Below are 14,725 nucleotides of genomic sequence, written 5' to 3' on the forward strand. Positions count from 1 at the left end.
GCTACAGACCGACACATTCATTTTCTTGCCCCTCATGTTGAACATTCTATGCTTATTTAGAAAGTCCAGTTAAGTTTAGAGACTCTTATTTGTTGACAAGTTTGGCATTTTCCATAAGTTTGCTTTCAAAAACTTCTTTCTTCTATCCAGGAACAAGAAATCCAGTTTTAAATCTGGCACTATTGAATAACTTCAAATAGTTAGTTGTCAGCCCTAATTCCATTTTGCCACATGCTACTACATTTTAATTGGGGATTTTAACATAGCTAATGATACAACGTGATATTGTCACTTTTAGGCAGAACTTTAAAGTTTTAACATTATCTTAATGTTAGTACTTAATATTATCTTAACATTAAGTACTTATCCTTAATGTTATTAAACAAATGCATCCAGGGCCTTGCTAGATTACTGGGGCTACTATTGTCTTTCACTTCTGTGCACTTTCCTGAAATTAAAGAGGTGATTTCCATAATTCTTGAGCAGTTAACAGTTCCTTCCAGCAACACTGGCTGTAAGATGACAATAATGCAGCCACGGATCAGTGCACAGTAAAAATACTGACACAAGTATAATGGTGGCTTTGGAAAAGAAAGCAGAGACCTACATTTTTTGTTCACAGATTCTGTGCTTTAAAATTAAAGTAGTCGCAGTGTGTACCATCAACAAGTTGTACTTGTAACTCACCGAAGTTATTACAGCAACACCTCCTAAATGGTAAGCACTTCTACCAAGAAGGACAAGGGCAGCAAGCATGTGGAAACAATATCTGAAGGCTCCCACTTAAGTAGTGCATCATTCTGACTTAAAAATGTATGCTAGTCCTTAATTTTTACTGGGTCAAGAATGCTTTCTCTAGCAGCACTATGGAAAACCCTTCACCATAAGGACTGCAGTGGTTCAAGAAGGTGGCTCACCATCACCTTCTCAAAGGATGGGAAAGAAATGCTGACCTTTCCAGTGATGCCTAAATTCTGAAAATGATTTTTTTAAATAAAACTAGTAGCCCTGTAGTTTGGCAAGATAAAGAGAGAACAAGAATGAAACATTAGTCTTTACCCACAGTCCTAATTTTACCGTTAAATCAGTGTGAGCTTTGAAACCAGAACAATTATCCAGACAGTGCCAAGATGTAGGCTGATTTACCTGTAGCCATGTCTTTTATCATTTGGATACTGTGTTAAACTGAGGTTCATGCTCCAATACAGCTAGACTGAGAGAATTTAATGGAAGAAAATTTCTGCACATGTTGGCACACCCTTTTTTTACATGTAGAATATAAAACACAAATAGTTCAAACGTTTTGAATTTCAAGTCTTTCCAAAATTCTCATTGTTTCAAAGCTAAGACACCACAAGTGATGAATTAATTACAAGCTAGTAATTAAAGTCAAGTAATTACTGTCTTTCCTGCTATTTAATAATCACAACAAATTGTGGTTGAGGCAGCTTGACATATTGACCCATTGTCATTTTCCATCTACTTGTCTCTGCTGAGATCACCTTCTGTCAGCCACACAATGAATTTCTTTCTGGTGATCTATGATGCAGAGTAGAGTTATGCCCTACCAATCTATGCATTAAGATGCCAATGTGATTTGGATATTAACTAATTTCATGGAAGAACTGTCTGATGTTACATTTTAGGAAGGGAAACAAGTCATTTTTTAAACAACATTTAGCCATATAAAAACATTTGCAACATTTGGCACTGTAAATCTACTAGTTTGAATTCCAAATCCAAAATGATCCTTCTCCTTGCACTATAAGTTAGATGACACTTTGTAGCAACACAGTCTCCTGAAACAAAAGTAAAACATGTTGGGTCAATTTGCTTCTGATATTGAATTTCAGGTTAATGCCAGAGCTGCCTGCTTTTGATAATGAACACCTGAAATCTTACGATGACAGCGGAAGTGATGAAGACCATGGTTTGTAAGTAACCATCTAAAGATTTTTGTATAACATTTTAACATAGAATTTTTTAACCTTCTAAATATATTTCATTGATCTGTAAAACAAAGAAACGACTTGAATTCCTGTTATAATAGTGTATCAAATAGTTTAAACTTACCTTAGAACTACTTTGAATTGCTTCAAACTTTGGTCATGACAAAATTATCTGTTTCAATCTACAATGCAACAGAACTTCCCTAGAAGTGCACACTTTACTTCATCCAGAATTTTATATTTCTTATCAGAGAGTAGTCACAGTATTAAAAGGTGGTATAAAGAAGCAGCATAACAGGATATTGTGGATTTTTGTGAATATTTTAAAATGTAATAAACCATAGTATTTTAGATTTACTGATTTTAAACTGCTAATATTAGTTGCATAAAGTAATGAAATGTTAAGGCATAAATAAACTGACATTAACACTTAACTTCCTTGTGGAAGCTTTTAAACCACGATTAGAGCAGAATTTATTATAGATTGTATCAAGAACAGCTGTATGATAAGTTTGTTAAATTAAGTACTTTATAATCAGTTAACAGTTTCCTTTTTTGCCCTGTAGATTACCACCTGCAGCACTTATGACAGTAATAAGTGCTAAGGAGAAGGTTTTAGAGAATATGTTCAGTAACGTTCCAGTTGGAGAGTACACAGAAATTGAACCGCTGAGTGCAGCTTACTATTGCATCCTGGGGTACTTGCTTAGCTGGAAACTGCTTCTTGTATTTTTCAAGGCATCACCCTCTGAGGTACATATGGAGACTGGAATGCCTTTAGTGCAAGCTATGCTTGTTGTATTTGATAAATACGCTATTATTGTCTATTATTATAATCACATGATTGTTTTCTTGTTGCTGACATGTGTTTCCAGTGTTTCTATTCTATTGCAATGTTTCCAGAATTTGCTGGGCCTTTTACTTATTATAATCGAGAGTGAAAATCCATACCATACTTTGAACTCCATTGAAAACTGTATACTAATTGTTGGCTTGATTTAGTCTAAATGTTATTGTGTTTTCATGTTAAATGATTGAAAGCTTGCTGCAGTGGAAAAAATACTTGCGAAAACATGAAGTTAACTTTATTAGGCAAAACAATAAAAAGGCTTGCAAATCCTTAAAGAGTAATCTGTTCTTATATTTTCTAGTTACGGGCCATATATGCATCATATCTCCGTGATAGTAAATGCTTACACAAATTATTGCAAAACCTGTTCAGACTAATGCCGGAAAATCCAACTCTTCCTGGACAGATTGCTGATTCTACTAGCAAAGGAGTACGTACTCTATTCTCTGAGAAACATGCCATTCTTCTTCAAGGTAAATTACAAAATGAAAATGAAAGTCACTTAGGTTATTTTGTGATTTTCTAAAAGATTGCAAATTATTTGTCTCCAGTGATTTCACCTCAATTGTTAGCATTAAATTAATACATTTGAAGATATGGAGCAGTAAATGGGAAAATATTTATATACATAATCATGTTTTTCCACGTGAAATGAGAGTCATTAATTAAAATTGCACTCTTTCATCGGTTATTGTGACTACACTTAACCTACTTGGTTCTCTTGGGCATTGATAAAGTACTGAGGAATCAGCTTTACCAGTGTATAAATTGAACCGTGGTTATTTTGATACTTTACTTCCAAGACCATTTTAATAAATACAATTTGTTCTTGTATTTTCTGCTAGAAACAAAAGCTTTACATACAGAGATTCCCAAGTTGGCTTGTACTGTATACTATGGTGTATTGGAAAACCTGCCAGCTACAGTTCGCCTTTGGTGGAATAGTCAAGACAAACGTGTGTCCAGTACAGTGGATAAATACACCAGCAAATATGTCAGCAACATTCTTTCCTCACAGGAAATTTCAGCTGTGCAAACCAGCACTTCAGTATTCAAGAACATGATGGTTGGTAATGTACTTCAGAGTTTTGTTCTGCTGCATGAAAAATTATGTTCTTTGCTTGTTCTAATTTTAATGGATGCATTCTCCTATAATGAAACTTGATATTCTCCATCTAGAAGGCCAGAATCTTTGCTTGCTGCTGTATTAATTACAGTTGGAGGTAAAACCTAAAAAAATCCTTATGCTTGAATTCAAGTCGGAAGAATTGTTACAGTTGACGCCTCATACTTCCTGATTATTTTATTTGAAGTAAATGAAAAGATTGCTAAGGTTTAAATATTATTAATTCACAAAAATGTCCAACAAAGGACCTTATTATCTACTGACAACTTTTTAGAATTCTCAGTAGGTTTATCCCTTTAGTTACAATGGGCATTGGCCTATGTTGAGCAATTGTCAGTAACCATTACAAATATAGATTTCTATTGCAATGTATATTTTCCCAGCTTTTTTAGGTATACTCAGTTATTTAGTCAGCAAGTCACATCTTAGTAAGTGACCTTGAATTTTTGTATTACAATTTCTAATAATCACTAAACCCCTAAATGGGCTGGTTAAAAAGCAAAGTCACAGATATCAGTATGAAAATTTTAAGCAATGTATAAGCTGTAGTAGTTTTTCTAGTCATCATTAATGTTGTCTACACTTAAAAGTAATGCATGCTGAATCTGTGGTCATATTAGATGTCAACATTAGACGTTCATATCTTCAAAGTTCAAAGTAAATTTATAATCAATGTACATATTTCACCACATATCACCCTGAGATTCATTTTCTTGTAGGCATTCTCAATAAAACTATAAAAGAATACTAACCACGACAGAATCAATGAAAGCACACCCCAATCTGGGTGTTCAACCAGTGTGCAAAAGACAACAAACAGTGCACATACAAAAAAAAAGAATAATAAATGACTTGCATGTCAGTCCGGCTCTGTATCGGAATGCTGTTCCACATTGCACATACTATCAAAACAACGGACCAAATATCGGAAAGTGTTACTATAGTCTCTTTGTCAGCATCAGAGTCCTTCGCTCTTCAATTTGATTATTTTGAGCTGGCGTTGCACAGATACTGATCAAGGGTCAATAGTGCCAAATTTCAGCACACCAGTTTGACAAAGCTGAGAAAATTTTCTCTTGCACTCCATCTGGTGTTGTCATAAACTTTGTAGCAACCTACGATGGAAAATTTATTTCCTTAACTCTTAACAACTGACATGATATGGTATTTTCACTTCACTGTCTATTTTGAAGCCGATGATTGATGCTGCACATTCAGATGCAAGTTGCTAATATTTTTTGTTTCCCTTTAGGTGAAAGCTCGCCCTGTTGCCCGAGAAGTACTCGCTACCTATACTGTGAATGAAGTATTCATAGAGCTTGTTATTCAGTTACCAACGAACTATCCTATTGGATCAATTACTGTTGAAAGTGGAAAACGAATTGGTGTGGCTGTTCAGCAGTGGCGTAATTGGATGATGCAGCTAAACACATTTCTTAATCTTCAGGTTGTGTTTGATTACAGTCATTCAAATAATATAATTAGATGTTATATTTGTAATACCCGAACTCACTTATGTAGGCTTTCCAATAGATTAGCTTCACTGTAAATTGAATTCCCTCTCATTTCAGAATTATTTTCTGTTATGACTCACGTATACCCTATCTAGGGGTACGACTTGAGGCGGTTTTTCTGAACTAGATCCTGGAAAGTACACAAAAATGGTGCAATTTGGCATTTTGATAGTTTTTTTATTCAAACTGTTTGAAATTTGTAAGACACTAGAACATTACCTGAGCTTTTATTTTAATTTGTCAGAAAAGGTGTCCCAGCACATATTTGGACTGTGTTGGTTGTTGACTCAAATGACACATTTGAGTGTATTCACTGAATGTTTCACTGTACATGCGACAAATAAAATGAATCTTATCTGTATACCTAGTTAATACCTTAGAAAAGTATCATAATCAGGAGGCCAAGTGAATTTTAAAAAAAAATTTTAAGCAGCTTTGTGTACTACAGCGCATCTGGGAAAAATATACGGCTGGATCATGATGACACAGTATTCTAGATGGAATTGCTACCTATGTTTCCACACATGTCCACACATACAAAACCAGATACTTGGGAGGGGTGGGTCTGTTTCACTGGCATGCTAGACTTTGGGGTCTAGCAACATGGTCCAGATCGCAACTGGGTCATAGTCATCGTATTGTTGAGCCCTGCATGAAACTGTCTGGAAAGCTTTTCCTTCTGTCAAGCTGACATAAAAAATCATGTAAGTTATAGATAAGGGTATGCACACAGTCATTTTCCCAGGAAAGGAGAACTAAGGATCAGACGATGTAGGTTAAAGGTGAGAGAAGAAAAATTTTAAAAGGACCTGAGGATTTAAAAAGATATTTGGATAAGTACATGGTTAGTAGGAAGTTAGAGGGATGTGAGCCATATGGGAGTAGTTTGGTGAACACTATGACTGGCATAGACAAGCTGGGCCAAAGGACCTATTATTGTGCTGGATGACTCTCTGACTCTTAATTTTAAGAGTTTTTAAATGGTCTAGCATGCAGACTCATTGAAGCAACCAAAGAAATGAAAATGCTTCAATAATTTAAAAAATAGTAATAGTTTAAAACATGAAAATAAAGCAATGAGTCATATGAAGTAGCTTGGCTTTCCTGTTAATGTTTTGAGTCTGTCACACTTTGCTAGAACTTGTAGAGAGAAAACAAGTTTGATTTAAGTCACAGAGGCATGGAAGAGTGGAGAGAACAAAGTAATTGTCTGTAATAGGGTTACCCAAAAATGTTTCCAGCTTGCAAAATACTTTAGGTGCTGTATAGTTAATACTTGAACAACGCCAATCTCCCTGTGCTCATTATTTATTTAGCGGTATGAAACATCATCATTAAACAGTCCTGAAACGTCGACTGTACCTCTTCCTAGAGATGCTGCCTGGCCTGCTGTGTTCACCAGCAACTTTGATGTGTGTTGCTTCTCAGGCATGCTGCTCGTTTCTTCCACAGTGAAAACTAATGCAATGTGCTTATTATGTTCGTCTGCCATTTTTTTGTCCCCCATTCCAGTGTCATTTTTCAGTGGAGCAATAGCCACTATCTCCTCTCTTTTACTGTTTATATATCTGAAAAAAAACTTTAGCATCCTCTGATATTATTGGCTAGCTTATCTTCATATTTAATTTTTCCACTCCTTATGGTTGTTTAATTGCCTTCTGTTGGTTTTTAAAAGCTTCCCAATTCTCTACCTTCCCACTAATTTTTGCTATGTTATATGCCCTCTCTTTTGTTTTTACATTGTGTTTGACTTCCCTTGTCAGCCATGGTTGCCTCATCCTCCCTTTAGAATACTTCTTCATCTTTGATATGTATCTATACTGCATCCTCCAAATTGTCCCCAGAAACTCCAGCCATTGCTGTTCTGTCATCATCCCTACTAGTGAACCCTTACCAATCAACTTTAGCCAGTTCCTCTCTCATGCTTCTGTAATTTCCTTTACTCAATTGTAATACTGTTACATGTGACTTTATCTTCTCCCTTTGAAACTGCAGGGTGAATTATATTATGATCACTGGCTCCTAAGTGTTCGTTTAACTTAAGGTCCCCAGTCAAATCTGGTTTATCAAACAACACCCAATCCAGAATGGCCTTTCACTTAGTGGGCTCAGCTACAATCTGCTCTAAAAAGCCATCTCACTGGCATTCAACAAACTTCCTCTCTTGGGATTTAACACCAACCTGATTTTCACGATCTACCTGTGTATTGAAATCCCCCATGACTGATAACATTGCCCTTCTTGCATGCTTTTTCTATTTCCTGTTGAAATTTATATCCCACATCCTGGCTACTGTTCGGGGGTCTGTATATAACTCCCATTCAGGGCCTTCTTATCCTTGCTGTTTTTTAATTCTACATCTTCCAATCCTATGTCACATCTTTCCAAAGATTTGATTTCATTTTTTTTACTTACGGTGCCAGCCCACCCTCTCCACCTACCTGCGTGATCTTTCGATACAACGTGTAACCTTGGATGTTGAGCTCCCAACTATGATCATTCAACCATGATTCAGTGATGCCCATATCATTCTATGTCTAACTTCACTACAAGATCATCTACCTTATTCCATATACAGTACTGCATGCATACAAATATAACACCTTCAGTCCTGTATTCAACACCCTTTTCGATTTTTCCCATCAACTGCCTGCCCTTCCTCAGTCTCATTATACACTGCATCTACTTACATACCAACTGCCCCGTCCTCAGGCCTATTACAGACATCCCACCCTGCAAAAACTCATTTCAGGGAGGTAGCACCATCAATTTGCGGGAGACTTCCGGGAGAGGTGGGATGTCTGCAATAGAGTAGCTCCTTAGCAGCTAGCCAGCTAGTTTAAATAATGTTAGCTACGCTAATGAACGAATGACAACCTGTTAAACTCACCTCATCATGTCTTTTACAGTCTTAACCCACCATGGGCAATAGAACAGTCATTGTTGCAAACAGTGCAGCGAGCAACACTGTCATTATTTTTGACCCCTATTAGGCAGGGGTACACTTTAGTGTAGTCTGGGGTGACGTACGTTTTATATATTTTTTTGGAACACTCTGCCACTCTGACTTTTTTTGGAACTCTCTCGCACGCGTGCGCTCTCTCGCTCATGGTTGTTCTCACTTGCGCTTGCTTTCTCGCTCTCTCTCGCGGTTGCTTTCTCACTCTCTCGCTCTTGCTTTCTCGCTCTCTCGTGGTCACTCTCTCTCGCGCTTGCTTCCTTGCTCTTGCGCTCGCTCTCTTGCTCTCTCTCGCGCGTTCTCTCACGCTCGCTGTGTAAAAATCAATTTCCGGGACATTGTATATAATTTGCGGGCATCAGGGAGCCTGTGTTAATTTGTGGGAGACTCCCGGACCTTCCGGGAGAGGTGGGATGTCTGCTATTACTCTGGTTCCGAAGTAAGTACATGTTCGGCACATCGTTGTGGGCCGAAGGGCCTGTATTCTGCTGTAGGTTTTTCTATGTTTCTATCCTTTCTGAGGTAGGGGGCCCAAAACTGTTCACTATACTCCAAGTGCAGTCCAACCAATGCCTTATAAAGCCTCTGCCTTACATCCTTGCTTTTATATTCTGATCCTTTCAAAATTTATGCTAACATTGTATTTGGCTTCCTTACCAAATTATTTGTGTTGGCGAGTGGCCAAGTGGTTAAGACGTAGGTCCAGTGATTTGAAGGTTGCTAGTTCGAGCCTCAGCTGAGGCAGTGTGTTGTGTCCTTGCGCAAGGCGCTTAACCAGACGACACTGGTGCCAAGCTGTATCAGCCCTAGTGCCCTTCCCTTGGACAACATCGGTGGCGTGGAGAGGGGAGACTTGCAGCATGGGCAACTGCCGGTTTTCCATACAACCTTGCCCAGGCCTGCACCCTGGAAAACCTTCCAAGGCGCAAATCTATGGTCTCATGAGACTAACGGATGCCTATTTTTATTGCATTTGGCTTCCTTACTACCCGACTCAACCTGCAGATTAACCTTTAGGGAATCCACTTAAATGACTACAAGTCCCTTTGCACCTCTGGTTTTGAATTTTCTCCCCATTTAGAAAATAGTCAACTCATTTATTTCTTCTACCAAAGTGTATGACCATACATTTTCAGACACTAAATTCCATCTGCCACTTCTTTGCCCTTTCTCCCAGTCTCTCTAAGTCTTCCTGCAGACTCCCTGCTTCTTCAACAGTGCCTGCCCCTGCACCTATCTTCATATCATCTGCATACATGGCCACAAAGCCATCAATTCTGTCATCCAAATCATTGACATATAACTTGAAAAGAAGGTCCAAACACCGACCCCTGCAGAACACCCCTAGTCACCCACAGTCGACTAGAAAAGGAGTCATAGGAATAAAATTTAACTGCATAGATGTATGGGATTACTGAATAATTTAGCAAAATTAGCATAGTGCAAACTACACAGATGTCCTGATGTACTTGATGTTCATAATGTTAAGTTCGATTTGGTGTGCATGGATTTCAGATATTATGGTGTGGTAGGGGTTTCTAAGTGTCTTTGATATAGGGCAAATTGGCTCAGGTTCCAGCTTTTGATAACCATCCACTAACCTTCCGTTTCAAAGTGTAAATGAGCAAATTTAAGATTAAAAGCAAACCAAGCCTAGCTGTTCTAATTTTTATAAATGAACAGTTTCTCAGGTAAGATTGCTGTTTAGGCACAATGTCGGAGGGCTGCAGGACTGAAGTAAATGGTTTCCAATTACCATCAAAGGAAATGGGCATCAGTACCTACCATTCTGCCCAGACCCAAACAAGCTACATATATTTATATTTAAAAACTTGGGATTTGCAGCATTGCTGGATCCCAGTAAGCACCAAAGACCAGGTACAGTTTCTTAACTAATAAGAGTAATGTTACTGCAGATTTTGTAGCTTTAAAAAGTATGTAGCATCATAATACCAAATATTTTTATGCCAGAATGTAAATGGAAGGATGCATGAAGTTTTCTAATAAAGGAAAAGCAAAATACCACAATTGCTGGAAATCTGTAAGACAAACAGAAAAGAGCTATAAAACTTTAGCTGTCAGTACCTGTAGGGAGTTTATGTTTTCAGTCAATAACTAGTTCTTATGGAAGATTATCAATCTGTAGAGGCTATTCAGCTTCTGAGTATTTCTTTCTGTTTCTGCATTTCATTTCAGCTTTTACCTAGATTAGTCAAAATGCTGACTGCTATGTGCACAATTAATTATAAATTACATATTACTAAAGTGATTTAGCAATGTCACCCAATTTATAATTAAATAAATTATTTATCTTTTAACTAAATAAATTTCAGCAAATATACTATTTATTTATAATCATCTTTTAAATACTACTCTGTTTGAAATCCTTTAAAATCTTGAATATAAATTCCATTCTGTATCGTTATTAATTAATTGGTTTACATTTGCTTCCTGTGATTTTATACATAGAATGGCAGTATCATGGAAGGCATTGCATTATGGAAGAACAATGCTGATAAACGCTTTGAAGGAGTTGAAGAATGTATGATCTGCTTTTCAGTAATTCACGGTTCTAACTATTCACTTCCAAGAAAAGCCTGCAGAACCTGCAAGAAAAAATTCCACTCAGCCTGCTTGGTAAGTAATTTAAACTAGCAATAACATTCACAGAATTGTTAAACAAATTTAGTAAATTATATTGTATAAATTAATTTTAACTTCAGGGCATGTAACCCCATAAACACAAGAGATTCTGCAGATGCTGGAAATCTTGAGTAACATATACAAAATACTGGCGGAACTCAGCAGGTCGGGCAGCATCCATGGAAAGAAATAAGTGGTCGGCATTTCGGGCCAAGACCCTTTCCTTGGATGCTGTCTGATCTGCTGAGTTCCTTCAGCATTTTGCATGTGTTATGCTATAATCCCATAAATTCTGTTTTAAAAATTGCTGATTTGATTCCATGTGCGAGTATATTTGTTTTTATAACCAACAAGATTACTAAATACTTGCTAATCTTAGTGGTAATCTTTTACCTTTTTCAATATTGAATATTAATTGTAATAATGCATTTTAGACAAGATATTAAAGAGGGAGCTATTTACAGTGTTTCACTTCACATTATTGCAAAAGTGACTGTAAATCGCTAACAGGATTATTTTTCTTTTTAGTGCAATTATTGATTGTGTAGGGTTGAGCTGGTGGTGCATCGCGACTTACATTACAATTACCTCTATTATACACTTACATAATGATTTCTTATTTCTGTCTAATTCAGATGAATGAAGATAGAAGTCTTATTATTTCCTCATCTCCTTTGCTTCTGATAATCCACTGTCCAATTCAGCATCTGGCTCACTTGGTAGTGCTCCCTTTAACTCAGTGTTTTGAACACTCCCTTTAAACCCTTTGAGGTGCCAATTCCCATACTTGCTTCAATTTCACCTAGCTCTATAATTAGCAGGTTGAAAGCCTGGAAATCAGATTTCTGATAGAAAGAGAACAAAATTTTGCATGTCAGCAATATGAAAAATTCTTATTATTATCTGACTCCAGCACCTGACCATAGCATTGGAAGGCAAATTAAAAGTGTCAGTTTTAACCTCTAACTCATTTTTATATAATTTTTATTCTTATAATTGTTGAATGAAACATAGAAATATAGAAAACCTACAGCACAATACAGGCCATTTGGCCCAAGATGCTGTGCTGACCATGTACTTATTTTTAGAAATAACCTAGGGTTACTCATAGCCCTATTTTTCTAAGCTATTTTTCTTCTCCTCTGTACCTGCTTCCAAGTACCTTAAAACTGTGACCTCTTGTGTTAGCCATTTCAGCCCTGGGAAAAAGCCTCTGACTATCCACACGATCATTGCCTTACATTATCTTATACACCTCTGTCAGGTCACCTCTCATCTTCTGTCACTCCAAGGAAAAAAGGCCAAGTTCACTCAACCTATTCTCACAGGGCATGCTCCCCAATCCAGGCAACATCCTTCTAAATCTGCTCTGCACCCTTTCTATAGCTTCCACATCCTTTCTGTCATGAGGTGACCAGAACTGAGCATAGTACTCCAAGTGGGGTCTGACCAGAGTCCTATAAAGCTGTAACATTACCTCTTGGCTCTTAAACTCAGTCCCACAGTTGATGAAGCCTAATGCACCGTATTCTGCCTTAACCACACAGTCAACCTGCCCAGTAGCTTTGAGTGTCTGATGGACTCAGACCTCAAGATCTCTCTGATATTACACACTGCCAGGAGTCTTACCATTAATACTATATTCTGCCATCATATTTGACCTATTAAAATGAACCACCTCACACTTATCTGGGTTGAACTCCGTCTGCCATTTCTCAGCCCAGTTTTGCATCCTATCAATGTCCCGTTGTAACCTCTGACAGCCCTCCACACTATCCACAATACCCCCAACCTTAGTGTCATCAGCAAATTTACTAACCCATCCCTCCACTTCCTCATCCAGCTCATTTATAAAAATCACAAAGAGTAGGGGTCCCAGAATAGATTCCTGAGGCACACCACTGGTCACCATCCTCCATGCAGAATATGACCTGTCTACAACCACATCTACTGCTCTACCTTCATCAACGTGTTTAATCACATCCTCAAAATATTCAATCAGGTTCGTAAGGCACAACCTGCCTTTGACAAAGCCATGCTAACTATTCCTAATCATATTATGCCTCTCCAAATGTTCATAAATCCTGCCTCTCAGGATCTTCTCCATCAACTTACCAACCACTGAATTAAGCCTCACTGGTCTATAATTTCCTGGGCTATCTCTACTCCCTTTCTTAAATAAGGGAACGGCATCTGCAACCCTCCAATCCTCCGGAACCTCTCCCGTCCCCATTGATGATGCAAAGATCATTGCCAGAGGATCAGAAGTCTCTTCCCTCGCCTCCCACAGTAGCCTGGGGTATATCTCATTGGGTCCCAGTGACTTATCCAACTTGATGGCTTCCAAAAGCTCCAGCACATCCTCTTTCTTATTGTCTATATGCTCAAGCTTTTCAGTCCGCTGTAAGTCATCCCTACAATCGTCAAGGTCCTTTTCTGTAGTGAATACTGAAGCAAAGTATTCATTAAATACCTCCACTATCTGCTCCGGTTCCATACACACTTTTCCACTCTCACACTTGATTGGTCCTATTGTGTCATGTTTTATCCTCTTGCTCTTCACATACTTGTAGAATGCTTTGGGGTTTTCCTTAACCCTGTCCGCCAAGGCCTTCTCATTGCCCCTTCTGGCTCTCCTAATTTCATTCTTAATCTCCTTCCTCCTAGCCTTATAATCTTTGAGATCTCTATCATTACATAGTTTTTTGAACCTTTTGTAAGCTTTTCTTTTCTTCTTGCCTAGATTTACAACAGTCTTTGTCAACACCACGGTTCCTGTACTTTACCAAACTTTCCCTGTCTCATTGGAACATACCTATACAGAATGACACGCAAATATACCCTGAATATTTGCCACATTTCTGCTGTACGTTTCCCTGAGAACATCTGTTTCCAATTTATGCTTCCAAGTTCCTGCCTGATAGCCTCATATTTCCCCTTACTCCAATTAAACGCTTTCTTAACTTGTCTGTTCCTATCCCTCTCCAATGCTAGGGTAAAGGAGATAGAATTATGATCACTATCTCGAAAATGCTCTCCCACTGAGAGACCTGACACCTGACCAGGTTCATTTCCCAATACCAGATCAAGTACAGCCTCTCCTCGTGTAGGCTTATCTACATATTGTGTCAGGAAACCTTCCTGAACACACCTAACAAATTTCGCCCCATCTAAATCCTTGTTCTAGGAAAATGATTGATTGTTGTATATATGGCAAGTTGCACCAACACAAACACAGTAAATTTCTCACACATAGTGGTGAATAAAGTTGATCTTCGATCCTCAGTGGATTTTGTTCAGTAGAGGTTATTTACAATCCAGGTAGAATCAGCAGAAATCCTTCCATTTATTCTATAGGATGATTGTACTTGTTGAATAATAACAAAGATTTTAAATTATGATATTAGTACATATTCTCACTAACATAATTGAAGTCTATTGCTGATTAATTTATTTAAAATATATTTTTTTATTCCACTCTAATGGTAATGTATACTTCTAGCTTTAAAATGTTCTTCAGTTTTTCATTGCATTTTCCAATGACCTTTAAAATTTATTTTGGATTTTTCCATTCTAAATGACTTATTTTCTCCATAGGTTTGTCTCAGTTTTGTTACTAATGCTTCTTTCTCATAAGGCCTTTAAATAGGAGCATGAGTGAACCTTACTTGTTTCCTGAATATG

At 37.6% G+C, this 14,725-nt stretch overlaps 1 protein-coding gene across 1 annotated transcript in view; it reads left to right on the forward strand.

Moving 5' to 3' along the window:
* The window catches only part of ltn1 (listerin E3 ubiquitin protein ligase 1), a 129,227-nt gene that overhangs the window by 112,485 nt on the left and 2,017 nt on the right, over positions 1 to 14,725 (forward strand). The window contains exons 24-29 of the mRNA XM_063050957.1: positions 1,854 to 1,934; positions 2,516 to 2,702; positions 3,101 to 3,272; positions 3,645 to 3,865; positions 5,178 to 5,372; positions 10,868 to 11,035. Coding sequence (XP_062907027.1) covers positions 1,854 to 1,934; positions 2,516 to 2,702; positions 3,101 to 3,272; positions 3,645 to 3,865; positions 5,178 to 5,372; positions 10,868 to 11,035 — 1,024 coding nt within the window. The remainder of the gene's footprint in view (positions 1 to 1,853; positions 1,935 to 2,515; positions 2,703 to 3,100; positions 3,273 to 3,644; positions 3,866 to 5,177; positions 5,373 to 10,867; positions 11,036 to 14,725) is intronic.

The sequence above is a fragment of the Mobula hypostoma genome, chromosome 6, assembly GCF_963921235.1.
Source record: "Mobula hypostoma chromosome 6, sMobHyp1.1, whole genome shotgun sequence".
In the NCBI taxonomy this organism is placed as follows: Eukaryota; Metazoa; Chordata; class Chondrichthyes; order Myliobatiformes; family Myliobatidae; genus Mobula; species Mobula hypostoma.